At 28.5% G+C, this 20,765-nt stretch overlaps 5 protein-coding genes across 9 annotated transcripts; 3 read left to right on the top strand and 2 right to left on the bottom strand.

Moving 5' to 3' along the window:
* Positions 1 to 881: 881 nt before the first annotated feature.
* Positions 882 to 5,203, bottom strand: LOC118065871 (F-box/LRR-repeat protein 20). 2 transcript variants are annotated; one of them, XR_004690200.1, is made up of 8 exons: positions 4,573 to 5,203; positions 3,265 to 3,462; positions 2,691 to 3,152; positions 2,414 to 2,605; positions 2,253 to 2,354; positions 1,966 to 2,181; positions 1,655 to 1,826; positions 882 to 1,232 (listed from the first exon to the last, which is right to left on the bottom strand). XR_004690200.1 is itself a non-coding variant. In XM_035081429.1 (7 exons), exons 1-7 carry the CDS (start codon positions 4,600 to 4,602, stop codon positions 1,719 to 1,721), a joined length of 1,308 nt encoding a protein of 435 aa, XP_034937320.1. In that variant the 5' UTR covers positions 4,603 to 5,203; the 3' UTR covers positions 882 to 1,718. The 2 variants fall into 2 exon arrangements, 1 of the variants encoding a protein (XP_034937320.1); XM_035081429.1 differs by having other exon boundaries at positions 882 to 1,826.
* Positions 5,204 to 5,359: 156 nt separating this feature from the next.
* On the top strand, positions 5,360 to 6,931 carry LOC118065872 (neuroguidin). The gene is made up of 4 exons (XM_035081430.1): positions 5,360 to 5,572; positions 5,665 to 6,196; positions 6,276 to 6,632; positions 6,763 to 6,931. Exons 2-4 carry the CDS (start codon positions 5,665 to 5,667, stop codon positions 6,798 to 6,800), a joined length of 927 nt encoding a protein of 308 aa, XP_034937321.1. The 5' UTR covers positions 5,360 to 5,572; the 3' UTR covers positions 6,801 to 6,931.
* Positions 6,932 to 7,240: 309 nt separating this feature from the next.
* On the top strand, positions 7,241 to 11,973 carry mxt (Eukaryotic translation initiation factor mextil). 4 transcript variants are annotated; one of them, XM_035081424.1, is made up of 9 exons: positions 7,242 to 7,394; positions 8,307 to 8,575; positions 8,638 to 8,807; positions 8,885 to 9,089; positions 9,230 to 9,301; positions 9,706 to 9,766; positions 9,842 to 10,416; positions 10,499 to 10,614; positions 11,480 to 11,958. In XM_035081424.1, the coding sequence occupies exons 2-9, from the start codon at positions 8,323 to 8,325 to the stop codon at positions 11,582 to 11,584; spliced, it is 1,557 nt and encodes a 518-aa protein (XP_034937315.1). In that variant the 5' UTR covers positions 7,242 to 7,394; positions 8,307 to 8,322; the 3' UTR covers positions 11,585 to 11,958. The 4 variants fall into 4 exon arrangements, with proteins under 4 accessions (XP_034937319.1, XP_034937315.1, XP_034937318.1 ...); XM_035081427.1 differs by lacking the exon at positions 7,242 to 7,394 and adding an exon at positions 7,559 to 7,679 and having other exon boundaries at positions 11,480 to 11,973; XM_035081426.1 differs by lacking the exon at positions 7,242 to 7,394 and adding an exon at positions 7,656 to 7,793 and having other exon boundaries at positions 11,480 to 11,969.
* Positions 11,974 to 12,176: 203 nt separating this feature from the next.
* Positions 12,177 to 13,409, bottom strand: RpL19 (ribosomal protein L19). The gene is made up of 4 exons (XM_035081440.1): positions 13,341 to 13,409; positions 12,889 to 12,995; positions 12,651 to 12,814; positions 12,177 to 12,546 (listed from the first exon to the last, which is right to left on the bottom strand). Exons 1-4 carry the CDS (start codon positions 13,343 to 13,345, stop codon positions 12,223 to 12,225), a joined length of 600 nt encoding a protein of 199 aa, XP_034937331.1. The 5' UTR covers positions 13,346 to 13,409; the 3' UTR covers positions 12,177 to 12,222.
* A 228-nt stretch (positions 13,410 to 13,637) lies between these two features.
* Positions 13,638 to 17,875, top strand: LOC118065880 (acyl-CoA oxidase 1). The gene is made up of 10 exons (XM_035081439.1): positions 13,638 to 14,062; positions 14,782 to 14,941; positions 15,056 to 15,224; positions 15,353 to 15,476; positions 15,559 to 15,678; positions 15,754 to 16,039; positions 16,132 to 16,294; positions 16,360 to 16,703; positions 16,791 to 17,043; positions 17,350 to 17,875. Exons 1-10 carry the CDS (start codon positions 13,945 to 13,947, stop codon positions 17,608 to 17,610), a joined length of 1,998 nt encoding a protein of 665 aa, XP_034937330.1. The 5' UTR covers positions 13,638 to 13,944; the 3' UTR covers positions 17,611 to 17,875.
* The last annotated feature ends 2,890 nt before the right edge of the window (positions 17,876 to 20,765 follow it).

Genomic DNA, 20,765 nt, shown 5'->3' with positions numbered 1-20,765 from the left:
TATTTTATTTTACAGTGAAAAAATTTTTACAAAAGAAGACCACCAACTTCTGCACAATTTACTTATTGTATGGAAGGGCTGATGACTGAAAGCTGGTTTGCTTCTAAGTTACTTAGGCTATGGCTAGTGGTCTTATAAAAAAATAAAAAAAAGTCAAATCTCATGTTACATGACTCGTATTTTATTTATTGCAATCGATTTATGAACATAATTCTTCAAAACACATTATTTTTAAAAAATACTAAATATAAAATTAATATAAAAAATTATTCTACTAATTATACTGCAAAAATTAATTTATTTGTTATCAATTTATTTTACAGTACATATATTACTGAAAATATACATGGTAAATGTGATTTATTTAAGCAATCAAATATGGATATTTGATTGTTTAGTTCATATTAAAAAAAAATTCCCTATAATTTTTTGCTTTTGTTATTATATTAATTAAATAATATATTCAATTAATCATTGTTTCCGACCTTCACCATGCAAATACCTATTTTCTATTGCACAGCCAAACACATCCTTGATCACATTCTCTCGTCGTTACCATACAATTTTTCCCTCTTTTAATCATAATATATGATTATTAACACGACAAAAGATTAGTTAGTTATATTTTGTGATTAATCATAATTACTCGACCTTTTCAACTGTTTTCTTGAAAAAATTACAATCAAATTCTTTACCGTCGCAGCTTCAAAACGACTTCAGGTACGTTTTAAAAAATTTGCGACTGCCCAACTTCAACTTACATACTCGCTAAAATTATACTATGTGATAGTAGACGACGATTATTGATTCATTATTAATCTAGTGATGACATGTGGCGTATAAAACATATTTTATATTTATTTATTAATTTAGTTGTTTTCATCTTTATTATTTTTTTTTTTTTTTTGTAACTATTGGCCTCCATTTCAATTCAATGATTTTTCTTATCTTGTTCCATTATATCTATTTTAATTTAGGCGTTACTTCCTTGAACACTGTCAAGAGATTAAAATTGTTTTTTTTTTGTTCCATTGACTTTCTTCATTACATCATACATATTGAAAAATTATTCCAACATTTCAAATTGTTTTGGTTTAGTTGAAAAACCACAATTCAACGTCATGTGACTATGATATTCTTTTCGTTTTATCATTTGAAGCAACTAAATACATTTTTTATTCACCATCTTTAAACGTTCTTACATATCTGTGTTCATTCTTGAACTCTTCGGCCTAAAAAATCAAAACGAATTAGATAAAATTACAACCGTACGAAAATCTAACAATTACATAATATTTTTGTGTTAATCTTATCGAGAAACCGCGTAAGATTTATTTAACGATTAATTTTTTATTCAAATGAATAATCAAAGTTTGATTTGTTTATTTCTTGTCAGTCTGTACTCTCCTAGTAAATATAATGCGCTAAGAGAAATAATAAATGCTACTAAACAGTGTATAAAAAAATTTACGTAAATAATACACTGATGGATAGCAGCAATACCAAAGATATTTTTTTTTCTGATTAAAGTATATGATATTGTTGGCCAATTGAACGCGGACAAGGTAGAAGTTCTTTTTATTTATATCGTTATGTCATTCCTTCCTAGTACCATCACGGCTATCTTTTATAAAGGATGAATATCATCCATTACCAGCCAATAAATCGATGGCAAATCAATAGTTTTAGAATCACTCGAAAGTTCATCAAAAGTTAAATCACAGGATAACGCAGCAACGACAATAACGTTGTCGAGATACGCCAGCGCTTGGTGGAGGCGTCATTGGAGCAAAGTACGCATGTATTTTTATATTTGGTAAATGAGTCTAAAAAGAACATAAATATAAAATTAGTTTATCACAACACTATACTCATCATGATAAAATAACATTGGTATAATTAAACTAGCTAATAATCATCAAATAAAATGACTTCTAATAAATAACACAAATATTTTTTATTTACCCTGAGTCTACGTATTCCGGATCGTGTAATTAATTGGCAGTCATAAAGCTCAATCCGTTCAAGATTATGGCACGCCTGTAAAAGATGGTCTAGACTAGCGTCTGTGATAAGTGGACAATTATCAAGCTCCAATACAGCTAAATTTTCGGCAGCACATGGCGACAGTGCGAGCTGTCTGATTCCTTCATCAGTTATCAATTCACAATGAGATAAACTCTGAAAATGAATCATAAAATTAATATTTCAAGTTAATAAAATTCAAGTAATTGAATAAAAAAAATATTTACTAATTTTTCCAGTCGGGGACAACCCATTGCTAAATGAATGAGTGTAGCATCAGTGATAAGAGTACATTCTTCTAAATCCATTTTCTCTAACAGTCTACAATTCTGAAAAATGGCATTTTATTTAGAATCATTACTAATATTGTTTTCCGTAATGAACTTACTCTAGCAAGAGCTTGGAAGCCAGCGTCAGTAAAATGGGTACAGGCGACACATTCGAGAATGCTGAGCAAAGGACAATGCTGTGCCAATGTCACAAGTGTTGCATCTGTTAAATTGGAACAATTCGATATACAAACATAATGTAACCGCGGGCATCTTTCGCTAAGCTCTCGTACTCCATCATCTGTAATATTCTGAAAGTAAGGAAAATAAATAAATAAATAAACAATTAATTCAAACAATAAATAATAATGAATTGATTAGTAATTAAACATATACTCGGCACTCATGGAGATTAATTGCTTCGAGATTTGGGCAGTAACGAGCTAGGCACTTGATTGCCCTGTCTGTAAGTTGTCGACATCCTTTACTCAAAAAACTTCTGAGTTCCGGACATCCTCGTGCCAATGCTTCTACTCCATTATCAGTAAGTAACTCACACCATGACAAATTAATGTGTGTCAAAAGTCGACAACCATCTGATAAATCCTTGAGAGCGAGATCAGTTATTTCAGGACAAGAATCCAAATTGAGGCGTTGGAGTTTTGAACAATGACTGCTTAATGCTGCGCAAGTAACGTCGGATATTTTTTTACATTGACTTAAATTTAATTCCTCGATATTTGGACACGATTGGGCAAGAGTTTTCATGGAATTGTTTCCAATACTTTGGCATCCACGAAGAGATAATTGACGGAGAAAGCCACCACATCTTCGTGAAATATTTTCTATCACTGGTCCCTGAAAGTTATTTGTTTTAGTTAAAAAATAATGATAATAATAATAATTGATTATATGGAAATAGGATGAATTTATATTATTCAACAGAGCATGAGTAAATAATATATTTTACCTCGACGTCTCGTTGAAAGTCAAATAAATCTATTCTCTGCCAATTAGATCCATCTAAAGCCAAAACGTTCCACGCTTTGCTGACTTGAGCACAACGACACAATGATACAACGTCAAGATATGATAGGATCCTGAGTAATAATTCCTTTGGCAGTTTCTTGTTTATTTGTGCCTCGTCGTCATGAAATACCCATGTTAACTATAATTAAATGTTCTTACTATCAAACTGAAGAAAGAAAATACCGCCCCTTAAAGGTACAAGTGTTATTTAGGACAGTTAAATGACAGATGATGATTGACGAATATAAAAAAAAGGAAAAAATGATTAAGTTAAAGAAGAGATTGGCCGCGAAATGATAAATACCAACCTGCTGCATACAAGATTGTTTGACGTTACTCATTGAAATATGAGCTAGTGATTGGGGTAAATACTGATTGCTCTCATGTGAACATCTTTCTTGTTGAAAATGACGATGATGGTGATGATGATGATGATGGTGATAATGATGATGATGGTAACAATAGTGATGATTTGGATGATCATAATAATAGTAATAGTATTGCTGATGATTATAATGCTGATAGGAAAGATACTGTTGTTTCAACCACTGATTACCCATCGTCGTCGATTGTTCCATTCTTTCATTCGTCTGGTTTCCCTTATGCATTGTTATTTCATTTACTTTTTGCTACAACATAGCCCAAGGATATTTTTCTCATTTATTTTTCTTAAGAAATTTATTTACTGAATTTTTTAAGTTAATAAAAACATTTTAAGTCATACCAAATAAATTTTTTAATAGATCTTCAATTATCAAAGTGATAAACTAAAAAATAATGAATCCCTCTTTTCAAATTGGTTGGATAAATTTCGACGACTGCTGAGGGTGAATCGGTGGAAAGAAGACAATCAGTTACATATTATGGTAAATGAAGAGTGAAAAGGTAAAGAAAAAACTACAGATGACCAACATAGAGAGTAACAAAGAAATGGATGACAACACATCAAGATTTTAGAAAAAGATGATTTATATAGCAACTATTTAAAAATAGAATGTGTATAGAATAGCTGGATCATGCTAAAGTTAATTGTCATAAGAAAGATCAGCTGTTCAAGCAAGTGAATGATAACATTGGGCCATAAACTTCTTTTGAATGCATGCATATATATATATATAATGTACGCATATAACAACAGTACACATTAAGTTGTTGTCTCTCTCTTTCTTTCATTGTTGATTTTACTCAACTTGTCTTTGTCGTCTTAACTTGGACATGATATTAATAAATTTCTTGCCAAATTACTTGCCTCGAGTCTCGTACGCCCCGAATGTATCATCCTTTTTCGTCGCGTTATTTTGATAAAACGTTTCGGGAATACCCGCCCAATTAATTAGAAAAAAAATAATTCTTGTATAGCTGTTGTTTTCAGTGTCACTTTGTGTCACTCACGAATTGCCAATTCGCCACTCGTGAGGCAAATGGCCGAGCTTCAGGACCACTCAGTGACTGTATTTTATGTTGGTGGGAGAAGAGTCGTAGCCCTCGGAAAACGTCTATTCCCTTAGATCTTCTTGTATCCAACTCAAATGCTCATGTACATCAACGATTATTTGTTCATGCGTTCTGTCTTTGTAACTTTTTCACCAATGAGAAATCATCAATCCTCTGTTTACACTATTCTATTGGTCCTGGCAATGTACACTCACTTCTTTCTTTGTTTGCCAACCATATTTATTTTTTTACCGCCTTTTTTTAAATTTTTACACCAAAAATATAAAAATGATTATATAAAAACAAATAATTAACTTATTTATATTTAAATAAGATAATAAACACAAATTAGATTAATTGGTTTAAAAAAGAATTCAATGTTTAATTATTATTTGGAAATTTATTGATCACTGAGATGTGTATTGAATCTTTGTTTGAGATAGATATTTCTCATTTATTGAAAAAATATCTGAACTAAACATCATTAGTGTGAACTAATTCTAACACCAGTTAATAGTTTTATCAAATTTATGATTAATTACAGTCAAAAAACGTATTAAATAAATGCTTTTCTGTGAAACTATGCACATTTATTACGTAGTGACTCGAAGGTAATACACGAATACAAAGAAAATCAGCTGGAGGTCGTACACGTATTTGACTCTCGTCGTAACCAAAATAAATATGGCTGCCTAGAGAGCTAGAAATAAATAACATTGTTTCCACGTGGGTTTTATAATCTAGAATTATTATTATAAATCATTATTTATTATTACTAATAATTTATTGTTCTACATAACCTAGAATAAATAACGGTGAGTACAATATTATTATATTTTCTTAATAATTTAAAATGCATATGTTTATTAATTTTTAATTGAATAATGTTATATGATAAATATTTTAGATGGCAGGAGAAATAATAAATAAGGATTCTAAACAGCTGGAAAATTTTTTAATGGAGATGAATAAAAATGTAGCAAACGTAAATATATTGGTCGAAAGCTTATCGACCCGTACAGATAATGGTGAATTGTCTACAAATAAGGGCTTAAGTTTTTTAGAGATGAAGTATCACATGTTGCTGTCTTACCTCATAAATTTAACTTATGTTATGTTGAAAAAATGTTCTGGGGAAAAAATTGAAGGAGACTCATCTATTGAAAGATTAGTTGAGATTAGAACAGTTCTTGAAAAAATTAAACCTATTGAATATAAACTTAAATATCAAATAGAAAAACTAGTTAGGAGTGCAGTAACTGGTGTTGGAACTGATAATGCAGACCCAATAAAGTTTAAAGCCAATCCAGATGCTTTGGAAGCTGATTCTCAGGACTCTGTGGAAGAAGGTTCTGATGATGAAGGACAGGATGGTGATGATAATACCAAACAGAAAAAAGGAATTTATGTTCCTCCAAAACTAACTGCTGTGCATTATGGTCAGTATATTCTTGAAATTTATTTATTAAAAATAATTTATTGCTAGTTGAATATTTATTTTTATTTTATATTTTCCAGATGGAGATGAAACAGCAAATGAAAAAATACGTAAAGCAGAAGAAAGATCCCGAAAACGAGCAATTTCTGGAGCAATTCTACGAGAATTGAAAGAAGAATATCTCGATACTCCAGCAGAAGATAGTATTGGCAGAGAGAGGAGAGTCAATTTGGATCCCACAATCAAGAGGAAAATTGAATATGAAGAAAATTACATGACAAGATTACCTGTCACTAAACAAGAAAAACATAGGAATCGACGAATGACTACTTTGAATACTCTTGGTGATGAAATAACAAATTTCACGAGACCCAACATCAGTAAAAAACGATCGTTGAAGGGTAAAAATAAAAAGAAACCCACAAAAAAAAGGAGACGTATGTAAAAAATTAGAGTTACTATATTTTATTAAAATAAATATTTTCAAAACTTTCTAAAGTATGAGAAATTTTTATTGTTCAAGTAGTACCTCAACATGCTGTTGCTAACACCTTACATTTTTTCCAGCTCATAAAACGGGACACATTTCCTTCGGTTGTCAATGAATCTACTTTTGTAATTGAAGTGGTTGTGTCCTTTTACTTCCTAATTCCCACTCTTCAAATTTTTCCTCTACTCTTTTAATTTTTTTGTTGTACCTCTCAACCACTTGAAAGAAATTTAAACAGTCTTGTTTCCAAAAAGATTTCGAAACGTGTGGTTCAAAATTTCTCTCTTATGCGACCATTAACAGTTAAACATTTGGAAGAAAATTATATAAATTAATTAAAAGTAACAATAACGATGTATAAATATTAGTTAATTGATTGTGAAATAAATGAAACAGTTAATTCATGAATGAAATAATGTATTGAATATTATGAGAAAAAATTTTTCTATTTCTTTCTAAAAAATATTAGAAAATCTATGAAGAAAATATTTCGAAAGTGTCGTGAACGTTGCCAAAGTAATAATATTCATTCTAAAAACTCTTAACTACTGCTTTACATCACCCACACGAAGCCCACACATTTTTACACATCTCTTATATGTGTTGTGTGTACGACAGTAAAAAGAAACGAACGTGCTGTCATTTTCTAACTGTTACAAAGAAAACCATTGTTCGCAATACTTATTGCGAAGTACCACAAATTGAAAACGTAAGTTAATTAATAAGTAATAATCATTATTAATTATTAAAAATTACAGTCACTCTATCAATCAAAATGTTCTTTGCTATAGCTATTTTTGAAATGATAACATATACATAAAACTTTGAATATTATTTATAAAATTATTATTAAGTATTTCATATTCTTTTGACTATAACTGTTAGAATACTTCCTATCATGATACATTCACGACATTTGTCTCTTTTTTGCTTCTTTTTATTCTTATCTCGTATTAATGCCAATGGCTACGTGACGTAAAAACTAAACTTAGTCGTAATTATCGTCAACATCTTGTTATCTCTCAATCATTGCATTTTTTCTATCATAATTCAAAATACCGCGATAACTTATCGCTTATTTCATTAAATAATATTATTTATAAACAATGTGAGCTGGCATCTTATCTAATATATCAATCATTTGCAATTTCCATCTTTTCTTTTGATATTCTTCGTCTTAATTTTTGGTTATGTACAACATCAATTTGTTTTTTTTTCCTTTTTTTCTATTTTCAATGACAAAAAAACAAAAATTAGTGATATTTACTTTTTTTTAATGCTTAATTTTTTATCTAATGACTCATTGTGAATAACACATATGGTTTTTTTCATTTAATAACTCTTAAATCAAAGCTATAAAAACTAATCTGTTTGATAGAGACTCTACTTATAGAAATAAAATATCTAAAATTATCAAATACATTAATCATTAATGACACGTTTGATAATAGTAATTTTAAAATAATGTTTGTATCGCATGGCATACTATTAAAAGATTAAAATATGCTATCTAATTTAATATTGTTTTTGTCATATAGACAAAATATGTTTTATTAAAAAACTAATTGATAATAATTTTAATAGACTATTGACAAAAGATTTTCCTTTCTTTATAATGTAGATCAAGAATTGTAAAGATGGCCAGCACACAATTAACATCACGACCAAGGATCACGAAAAAACACGAAAAACCACGACCCTTAAAACTTAATCTTCGACCTGCAAGCATTGATGAGAGAATAAATACAGTAGAAGATCTGGTATCTTTGATTGACAATGTAGCATCAAATTTATCCAATGGTTTTCATGATCCAACTCTCCAACAAAATATCATAACGATGTGTAACACATTAAAACAATGTGCTCATCAGTTTGAACCTGTTTATAAAGGTACCTTTTTTAAATTAATTTTTTTTTGTTTTATTCTTTTGTTTATAATAAATCTTTCACAGATCAGCTAGATAGAGCTTTTGTTGCCATTCGTAATGGTAGTCAAGACGAAAGACTTGACTTAATGACAAGAATTCATTTACTTGAACTCATTGAATTGCGAGCGAAACAATGGTGTTACAATGACTCAATGGATGCTTATTATACATCTAAATTGGCTGATTTAAGTGAGGTACAATATCTAGATAAATAATTGAGAAAAAGTAAGATATTAATGTGAAGTTTTTAATGAATTAATTTTTTATCCAGCAACCAGAAACGATGATGCCAATAGAAACAATGACAAATGCAGTAGCAGCATCAATGACAGGCTTGACATCACCTCAAACACCTCCTGTGCTTGGTATAGGTGAAGTATTGAAGAATAGTGGCAAATTTTCTAAACCAACTCGTATACCTGGTAAAAATTATTGCAAAGATGAAGTTGTTATCCGCAATAGTGATTCAGGAAAGGGTAAATATATTTTTTATTCCCATTATATTTTTTGTAGTATTTTATTCATAATGATAAGTTTCTCGGTGAAATCTATTTGTGAAAACTATAAATTAGTTATTTGATTATTATTTCTCGATGTAATTTGCACGTTGAAACAGTGATGGGAATAAAAGGGAGACGAGTTCACATGATTGAAGAACTTAGCGAGACGATCATCTCCTTTCAGAGAGGTAAAAATAATCGAGGGATGGACAAATTATTTTTGAATATATTTTCAATAATAGCCCGTCAATAACTGTTGATAATAATTAAACCAATTTTAAAATATGCGATGAGTGGATTGTGCTATGATTGACCGTTCATTTTTTAACCCATCAGGCATTTATTGCAATACTATTAACATTATTTTATTAATTCATCATCACCAGACATGCAGCACTGAAATAACTGATGTGATAATTCTTCATATGTTCGATGAAGATGTCCGCATGATTTAATTATAACTATTTTCTATTTCTATCACTTATAATTCAGAAATTGATGCTACTTCAAGACATTTAACTGCTATGGTTGATGTTTTTAATGATATAAAATCATATATATAACAGAAATTAATTCAATTAAATTTTTTCAGTTAATCCAGGTGCTAGAGAACGTCTTGTTCAAATTACTGGAACGTCTGAAGATAAAATTCAGTAAGAACTTTTTTATTTAAACATATTAAAATGAGATTTGTATTGAAAGTAATGTTTTATTATTTGCTTTTCAAGCTATGCGAAAGATTTAATTAAAGAAACGATACAAAGAAACGCTTCTCCAGTTCGAGTTGGACAAGTAAGATCAGAAAAAAGTGGCATCGGAGGTTCAAGCTCATCATTAAACAGCAGTGCATCAGATGAAAGCAATCGCATTCAACCCCAATATCAACACGTACCTCAAATGCGCTCTACACTCCTCCACAGTCTTTCTACTAATGATGCAAGCATTGGCGAATATAAGCACACAGTTAATGTTGGTAATCATACATTAAAAATAACAGGAAGTAATTTAAATCTTGTAAGAACTGCCAAGCTAGTCCTTGACGAGCATTTCTCAGGATGGACTGGAGTTTTGGATCAATCGAACAGTGGTATTGAATGTTTTGATGTCATCGATGATTTTTCATCTACATATCCGTTGACTCCTAGTTTAACTACGACTAAAAGTGAACCAAATAAAAATTTATTGCAAGAAAATACGAATCTCAAAAGAGAAACGAGTTTGGATAGTAATGCGACTTCCGAAAGCGAAGAAACTTTTAAGTCTAAGCAAAACGTTCCGGAAGAATATCTCTCTGATAAAAACGGTAATTTTTTTTGTAATTAAAATTTTTATGGTTTTTAATGTTTATTTTTATTATTAATTATTATTTTCTTCTTTTTTATTAGAAAATAGAGAAATATCGTACGAGCTACTCTTGCTGTGCGCAAAAGGGCCGTATGCAAAACGACCTCCAGCTAATTGGACAAGAATCCAGAAAGAATGTCCAAATATCGTTCGAAAGGTAGAATCTCGTAGATCTGCTGACGCTTGCTTTTTGCGTTATAATACATCCAATGGCTACTGTAATGGCTACAGTCGTCATCGACAATCATACTAATACTCACAATTACAATTTTCTAAATCAAAATAACATTATTATAAGTTTTCCTTCAAACTTGAGTATTAACCTTTTTTTTGTTCGTGAACTATAATAGTAATAACAATGTTGATTTTTCAAATTTTATTAGGTAATTTTAATAGTGGAGAATTATATTCTATTAATTTTGACACTTTATTCTATTAATTTATTGTTGTTTTAAGGGTTCTGATAAAGTATTATAATTATCTAAGCCAAAGAGAGCATTCCTAAATATAAAATGTGTGATAACACGTTTATAAAATATGACATAGATTATTTAATAATATATTAATAGCTTAGGTTACGCTTAGGAAGTACAAGGCGTGTTTTTCTTAATCAAAGGAAAAAAATACGACTAATCAAATTAAAAAGGATACATTTCTATTAATGGTACTGATATGAAGATATTAGCTGATGTTAAATACAAACAAGTATCCGTGCCATATTACATTGTATTAATTATCACCATTATTGATGCTAAAAAATTAAATATTTGTTACGATAATGAATATTTGGGACAATTCTATTTAAAATGTTTTAAAATAAATTTGTAAGAGTGATGTAGATAATTACTCAATTGTAATAAATACACCTACTAATAACAAATGAATAACATTCACATATTTGCTATCATTCATCATTTAACCCAGCTTTGAAATTGGTGCATGGTACTTTTGAAAGGTAAAAGTCATTAATATTATTGAAAATTACAAATGTTTTGGTATTAAATGAATATTATGTTTTATAGGTACCGATTCGCTGGTTCGAACCGGACACTCATCGAGCAAGAATAGCAACTGCAGAAATCATAGCAGTTTTATCACATGGTGAATTGGAAAACGATCTCGAATAGAGCAAAAAGATACGAAAAAAAATGATTAATGAAGATTAATTAATTTTTATCCCTATAACATTTTTATATCATACCTATTCAATAGTTAACATTGGTTACTGATTAATGATAATCCACAGTGCTTTTATTAAGTTACGTTTGTTAACAGAAGTTCTTGCTGGATTTTTATTCAACTATTTTTCATTTATTATTTTTATTAAATATTTTAAAATACTATTGAATTTAACGGTATACTTGCAACCATTGATACCAATGTTTAACTTATTTTTTCACTTACAAGTCATTAACAAACGTTTAAAAATTTCGTTTAATTTATTTAAATCATTATTGTTGTTAAAGATTGTGTAGTCTAGTCTTGGAAATTATTTATTTCTATTTCATATTGAATTTTCGTGATTTTGAATGTAATATTCACGTTCGTACTGCTTTTATAAAGATTTAAATTAATAAATGATTGAGTTATATTTCATATAACTAATAAATGTAATAAAAGTCTAAAATATTCATTTAAGATATGCTGAAAATTATTGATCTAGTACCTTTATTTAATATTTTTAAATATTTTGAAGGAGATAAAAAAATAAAAATCATATGATTGGAATTTTAGTAAAGTTTATTTATATAATTAAACAAATAGTTTACTTTTTCTGCGCTGCAGCTTCATCCTCTCTTTGATAAGATTGCAAAAGTTCTTGTTTTTTAGCAGCAATTCTCTCCGCTCGTCGTTTACGGGCTTCACGTACCTTAGTACGACGTGCTTCAGCTTGATCAGAAAGCATTTCAGCTCTAGCTTTTTCAGCTTTCTTCTTGTGAATGAATTCCATCAAAACTCTCTTGTTTTTGAAAACGTTACCCTTAGCTTTCATGTAAAGTGAATGGTACAAATGTCTGTCGATTTTTTTCGTTTCTCTGTACTTTTTCAACAGACGTCGAAGAACTCTCATTTTTTGAACCCATAAGTCCTAAAAAAAAATACAAATAATTTTAATTATAGTTGAATAGGAATATAAACCTTCTTTGCCTTTTTATTTATAGAATAATATTATGAGAAATTGAATCAACAAACCTTTCGAGGAGTACGAGCATTAGCTGTACCTTTTCTTTTACCGAAACCGCAATGACGTCCTTTACGTCTAGCTTCAGTATTTTTACGGACTCGAGCACGTGAATGGACAGCTACGGGTTTTTTGATGATTAAACCATCCTTGATAAGTTTTCTAATGTTTTGACCTGGAATTGTAATAAATAATTATTAACATTACAATCTATTGATCTTTAAAATCAACCTGTTCATTTAAACTTACGAGAATTGGTATTGGCAATCTCGTTGATTTCATTAGGATCCAACCAGACCTTTTTCTTGCCGCATCGCATCACCGAGGCAGCAAGCCTCTTTTGAAGTTTTAACGAGCTGTAATAAAGTAAGGTTATGATCAAGAATTGTCAAATTATAAGCTATCTTTTAAGATAAAGATATAATGAGGATCATAGAATAAAAGTATAAATTGAATTGTCATGGGAAATTAGCAATGCAAAATTTTACTCATTAATTTGGAGTTAATTCATTTGTTTATTAAATACCATGTGGTGGTCAATCAACAGTAAAGCATGGATTGAATGACAGGCTATTTTATTTACTTCTCATTATGGGGTAGTTATTTTTATAACAGTAAATTAATTATTAGCAATTATTAGAGAGCATTTTGTAATGTTTATCTAAGTGAAAAATGATTAACATTTAGAGAAAAATAAATACCTCATGATGAATTAACCGAGCTGAAACCTCTCGGTGTTAAGAAAGGCAAAATGGCCGTCGTTTCGTTTCCTTTACAAACAGAATCAAGAAAAAAACTTTTAAATGATAAATTATACAACAAAAAATATTTATTGGTTATGAAATATAATAAAAAGGTATAAATAATTTTTTAAATATACATTTTATTTGTTGTTAAATATTGCAAAAAAAAATATTAAATAGTTAATTTGACCCAATGTCCGAAGAATAAAAGAACGGCGCCATCTTTGTAAAAATTTTAGTAATTATGGCTCGTTTGATTAATTTGTCTGCTATCTCTTTTAGATGTATAGGGTTCACGGCAAATAAAAAAGTAAACAAAGTCCTTGATGCATAAAACAAGCGATTCTGTCAAACGTGATCAGTCATCAGTCGTCAGTACAATCACTAGTTTGTGTTGGAGATTTGAAAGTTTCTACTCTACTAAAAGAACAGGTGAAAGTAATCTCAATCTCTCTTGATTTTTATGACAGTCTACTGCGAATATTTGCACAGTTGATACTTTCGAAAGTAACTACTGCAATAATTTACTGAAAACTCTTCATTTGATGAAACAATTAAAATCATGACGAACATCAATAAAGATTTACTGCGCGAAAGAGAGCGATGTAACTTCAATCCAACAGAATTAACTTATTTATTAGATGGAAGTCCGGAAAAAACTGCTAAACGTCGTGAAACAGGTAAGAAAGTTATTGCCTATTCTCTTTTCTTACGTATTGCTTTTTTTAGGAGGTAAAAGGATGAATTGCAAATATAACATTCAGACGATCTTGAGTTTGATTAAATTGATAAAGAATGTTGTGAATCATGAGTGTGAAATTGAGAAGTTTATACATATCTAGAACCTCTCAGACCAAAGTTCAAATATTAATCTGATATAGCAAAACATCTAGACCTAATGTAGAAGATTTGATGGAATAATTGAACATTCAGACTATCTTATTAAATATATCACTTAAATTGTCCACTTAACGTGCCAATTATTTTTTTACGTTATCAAAAAAAAAAGGAACTTTGCTGTGATATTTATTATGTTCAGTTTCCGATAAATACAGTAACATTGATTTAGAATACTATTAAAAGATTTTGAATATTTATTAATGTTTTAACATTGGCATACAAATAAGAAACAACATAAGTGTAAAATTTTTTGCAAGCTATTTGGAAGAAAAAGTAAAACCGGTTTTTAGCACAGAGGTAGTCTGAGCTTAGCAACATAAAAAAAGAGCCACGTATTGTTTAATATCCATTTCAATTATTACAACACACCTGTTAATAATGATTTTAATATTTATTGACATCTTTCAAGTTTTCGATTAATTTTTTTCTCAAACCATCTATTATCAATGACTAAGACTAAGCAAAAAAAATGAGAAATAAAAAACTCATCTATTTACAGAGGAATATTTTCTGAGTGATCCAGAGCTGAAAGATGATATACCAGCGAGTTACTTGAGCCACAAAGAAGTTTATGAAAATGCCATTAGAAAGGGTTGTATTTTGTTGCGAAAAATTCAGTATTTACAAGAACAAGGAAAAGGAGAATTGGATATGTATTCGTAAGTATTTATGACTCAATGATGCTAAGTTATTCAAGTATTATAAAATATTCTGAGTCGTCAATTAAGGAAGAAAAATTTAATCATTAATTTTTTAATGTTCTTAAAAAAAAGACAAGTTTTGGGAGGAATGTTGGGAGCAGCACTATTAAAGGATGGCAATCCTTTAACATTGCATTACGTCATGTTTATACCATCAATTATGGGTCAAGGAACAGTAGAGCAACAGGGATATTGGATCAGTCGTGCGTGGTCATGCAATATAATTGGTACCTATGCTCAGGTAATTGATTAAATTATGCTAACAATTATTCTTCTGTTGATGAAGAAAAAAAAAATTGAATATTTCATTATTTTCACTTTCCTGGAATATAAGAGGACATTAAAAATAAGAAAAACATGTTTTTTCAGACAGAGTTGGGACATGGTACCTTTATAAGAGGTCTTGAAACGACAGCTACTTATGATCCAACGACTCGAGAATTCATTTTGCACAGTCCCACACGAACATCCTATAAATGGTGGCCTGGTGGTTGTCAGTATAATTTGAAATAAAATTACATCATTCATTTAATATGAATTATTCGTTTAAAAAAAAGTAATTCAATTAATCGTAGTGGGTCAAACGGCAAATTATGCGGTGGTCGTAGCTCAATTATATACTCAAGGAGAATGCAAAGGAATTCATCCTTTTGTTGTGCAGTTGAGAGACGAAGAAACTCATGAACCTATGCCAGGTTTTTATTGTGGAATAAATAAGCACGTTAGTTGAGAATAAAAAAAAATTAATGGCATATTATTATATTTATTAGGAATAAAGATTGGAGAAATTGGTACCAAGTTAGGTATGAATGCCACTAACAATGGATTTCTTGGTTTCGATCATGTGAGAATACCTCGTGAAAATATGTTGATGAAAAATTCACAAGTACTTGAAGACGGTACATATGTTAAGCCAGCTACTGATAAACTAACATATGGAACTATGGTGTTTGTAAGAACTGTATTAATTCGAGATGTATCAAGGTATTTATCTAAAGCTGTAACGATTGCTATAAGATACAGTGCTGTTCGAAGACAAAGCCAAATAAAATCTAGGTAAATTTAAAGCAAAAAAAAATTTTCTTATCTGCGTAATAAGCGACTCTACTATTGATTACATCTTTCATAATTTATTTTTATCATTCTAGTGAACCTGAGTGTCAGATTATTGATTTTGTAACCCAACAATACAAACTGTTTCCCAATTTAGCAGCTTGTTATGCATTTTGGCTGTCTGCAGAATGGATCTGGATAATGTATAATAACGTGTCAGCTGAATTACATCATGGAGAACTTGAAAGACTACCGGAGGTAATAAAAATAAGAAAATTATTTCCATTGAACGAGGAAGAGTTTTAATAATTATTATATTACAGTTGCATGCACTAACATGCTGTTTAAAAGCAGTAGCATCATCAGACAGTGCAAGCGGAGTTGAACAATTACGGTTGTCTTGTGGAGGTCATGGATATATGGCTGCAAGTAATTTACCGGCAACGTATGGTTTAGTAACGGCAGTTTGTACCTATGAAGGAGAAAATACAGTTTTATTGTTGCAAACAGCTAGATATTTAGTGAAAGCCCACAGACAAGCCATGAGCGGACAAAATCTTACACCTACGGTTCAATATTTATCAACCATGGCAAATGCAGGGAAAAAAAGACCGTGGAGAAATACTTTAACTTGTATTGTCGTTGCACATCAAGCAGTAGCTGCTGGGTATTTGTTTTTTACTACTAATCTTTTTGAAATAATTTATTTTGTAATTTCAATAAATCAGTTAATGGATATAAATTTATAATACAGGAAAATTCGTCTGGCTACTGAAAATATGGATCAACGAATAAAGATGGGAGAAAGTCCAGAAGATGCATGGAATCATACAAGTATTGAATTAATGCAAGCAGCCGAAGCTCATTGTCGAGCTTTTATTGTTGCTAGATATATTGAATGGGTTAAAAAACTCACAGTCTCGCATGAATTACAACAAGTACTACAACAGCTTTGTGAAACGTATGCCATTTATTGGGTTCTCCAACGTGTTGGAGACTTTTTACGAGTAAGATTTTGATTTATGTAGAAAAAATTTATTAAATAACTTTAAAACATTAATTAATTAACTTTCTAACCACTTTTTCCGCTTTATGAGTATGTTTTTAATTAAAATTTATTTTAATTCACTATTAACTTCTAATTTATAGATAAAATTTATTTATTCTCAATCGAATGCAAGCTTATAACTCTGAAACATCCATTAAATATTGACTTTAAGTTACTTGTGATTACAGTAAAGATTAGAAAATTAAATTTATTTGATTAAATTAAAATTTATTTCTGTTAAAAAAATTGTATATGTTTATTATAGTTTTCCTGTTTGGTGTCCAAAGATGTTCCCGTACTCCAAAGACGTTTGGAAGATCTCTTCAAAGAAATTAGACCAAATGCTGTAGGGCTAGTTGATGCTTTCGATATAAGAGATGAAATAATAGATTCGGCTCTTGGTGCTTACGATGGTAACGTATACGAAAGATTATATTCAGCCGCTATGAAGAGTCCACTTAATCAAGAAAGCGTTAACAAGTCTTTTCATTTATATTTAAAATCTCTTTTGAAAAGTAATTTATAAATTTTATTTATCGTACTCCTTATTTTTTTAAATGTTGATTAATGTTGAAATTATATAAATATATATATATATATATATAAAGTTGATAAATATTATACTTATATTTTTTAAATATAGTGCCTTTATATAGAAGATGTAGAAGAAACAAAATCTAATGAATAATTCACAATTGCTCAAATAATTTTATGTGAATTAAAAGTATTGAATTTTGTATTTAAAAAATTTATTGAATATTGTTATTGAAAAGAGGTCATGAATTATTGTTAAAAGTATCGAACGAGATTTTTATAAAGAAAGAAATATGTGTATTAGATGATTGTGATTGAATTTTAAAATCATAGTAATTAAGTAAAATTGTTTATATTTAATATTTTAAAATATTGTTCAACGTAATGAAAAAATTATTTAAGTAAATATCGATTATTATACAGTACAGTGTTTTATTTACAGAATAGTAGCAACCACATACATTAATTATTTGTTATTCGTACTAATCAATTAATTAATTTATAAGTGCAATTATTAATTTTAGTCTTGTCTGTTAATCAATTAATAATAACATATTTAACGTACGCGTCCGCGAGCGCACGAGCATTAAATAACTATATAAATTTAGTATGTATTTTTAGCCAAATAATTATTTTTTCATACTTTTTTTAATTTTCATTATAAATATATTTGTTTTATTACTTGTCCTGTTAGCATATGTCAATTTCTCTTTTGAATAAGCGTTACTACCGTTATAAAAGTCCAATTATTATCTAAAAACTGGTTAAATTTTTATACATACAATAAGATGAATTTATTGGTGAAGAAAAATAAAAAAATGTATGTAATGTAAAAGAATTTTGTTGATAAAATTTTCATTCTAGCACTCACGGGCGAATAAGTACATATACATGTATAAACGTATTTTTTCCTATATACTGATGTGCAATTGATATTTTTTATAAATATATGTATATACACTGTATATGTTCAAATGTTAGAAGAAAAATTGATTACTTACAATACATAAAGAAAAATTTAATGAGAATTATTTATATAATTCCAATAACCAATAGTAATAATAATAATAATAATAACTGTTAATGAATATTTATTATTATTACTCTTATTAATTTATTCTTGCCCCATTTCCAATTATTCCTACTTTATTCATTACCCAGTTTATTGTTAATTATTTATTTTATAATGTGTATCCATCTAAAATGAGACGATCTCATTTTTACAACTTTTACTTTTTATTACGTTATCTTCCATTATTTTATTACTATTAATATTAATGAATACATTTTTTTATAAAATATTACCTCATTACAATAATTATTTTTTTATTTTTATATTTATTATAATTTTTATTTTGTTTTCAGCTTAAGATAAATAATCATTTTGTTCATGTTCCTGTTGCTTCGATTTTAATTATTATTTTATCTTTTTAATATCAATTTTTTTTTTTTATCTTAATGAGCCGCATGGGATTTTCATTATTACTCGTTGAGTCGGATGATTTAAACACGTATGAAAATCAAAGCTAATTGAGTTTATAGACATTAATTCATTGGTTCAGTCATTCGATCGTAAATATTTTATTCATAAGAATTTATCTTTATTCATTATTATCATAATTAATGAATAAATTTATCAATTGATATATTAAGTCTTAATTATTATACGTGCTATTGATTATGCTTTGATGTTTGTAAGCAATTTACGAGGTTAATAAATTATTATTTCACGATGAATAATCTGCCCTTTTTTTTTGTTTATAATTATTTATTTATTTACTATTGATTAATAAGCCTTAATTACAATTAATAAAATCCCGTTTACTTTTTTTGCACTTTCATTGCATCGCAGGCTTTGTTGTTAATAAATGTATTCTCTGGTTAAAATAAATTTATTTGTTATTAAATAAAAAAATCATAATATTGTTTTGTGTGTAATAATTGTGCGTTTATTTGTTAAATAATCAATAATTTGATTACAATAAATCGGAGTTTGAATCAAAAAAATAATCATCTATTGAAATAAATCAACGCACAATATTATTAATTTTTGTTTAAATCTAAAAAATAAAAAAAATTATAAATAAAATAAAAATTAATTGGAATGTTAACGATATAATTAAAGAATTACGTAAAATATATAATGATATATATTTTCATTTTTTTTCATGTAATTTAACTTTATTAGCAGAAAAAAATGATTTAATAGTGATAAAGTAGTGAATTAATACCAAAAACAGCTGCTGATTCTTATTGTTAGTTATATGGCAGTTTTGGCGTGATATTCATCGTTTAATTCTCTCAAATTTCTTTTCTCACGATTCTTTTCGATTTATTTATATTCACTTTTTCGCTTGCACGTTGAATGATTCTTTTAATTTTTATTTTTCTCATTACTCTCAATAGTCAATATATCGATATACAATTGTATGTAAGAAAATGTCGAATTTACAAATATAGCGGTAGAATTAATGATTAAATATTAAATCCTACTTTGATGCTTAGATATAAAGTTGAGAAAAGTAAAATGCCATGATGGACGCATTTATCTTGTGTATTTAATAATATAAGGTAATTATATTTTATTATTAAACTCTTGTAATATTGAAAAAAGGATATAAATTTTTTAAAATGTCTGCTATGAATTAGTCAAACTAAATGGTAAAAAAGACAAGTAAAGATTTATTTTTTGATTTGAATGTTTAATAGTTAATTTATTCATGATAAATGACTAAAAAAGGAATGATTAACAATAAGGAATAAAAAAATTAAACGATTAATTACGAGCAAACAATTTGAATCCAAATGGAAAAAAAAGTTTGATACATTTTTAAATGTTAATAAATAATGCACTGATTCGTATTATATAATAAATTACGGAATTATCCCATTCCGACTTGAATAATATTTTTCTCTTTTTCCTTAACATTTAGTTTTTTTTCTTACATGCTTTTCATCTTTATTCTCTACTTCTGGTTTTTATTCATAACATGGCAAAAAAATTGTTTCAGTCAAGAAAGACTTGTGTGCGCTACATTTACAACGGGGCACAGTTGTGATTTTGTTTTTGTTCTTTTTAAACTGAAGATTAACAAAATTTTACAATAATATTATTATTATTATTTTTTTTTCAATAGCATTTTGTCG

Source organism: Chelonus insularis, unplaced genomic scaffold (assembly GCF_013357705.1).
Source record: "Chelonus insularis isolate UGA/USDA-ARS -01 unplaced genomic scaffold, ASM1335770v1 contig_324_pilon, whole genome shotgun sequence".
Taxonomy (NCBI): Eukaryota; Metazoa; Arthropoda; class Insecta; order Hymenoptera; family Braconidae; genus Chelonus; species Chelonus insularis.
Note: the sequence above shows the minus strand (reverse complement) of the source record. Positions and strands in the feature narration are given on the sequence as shown.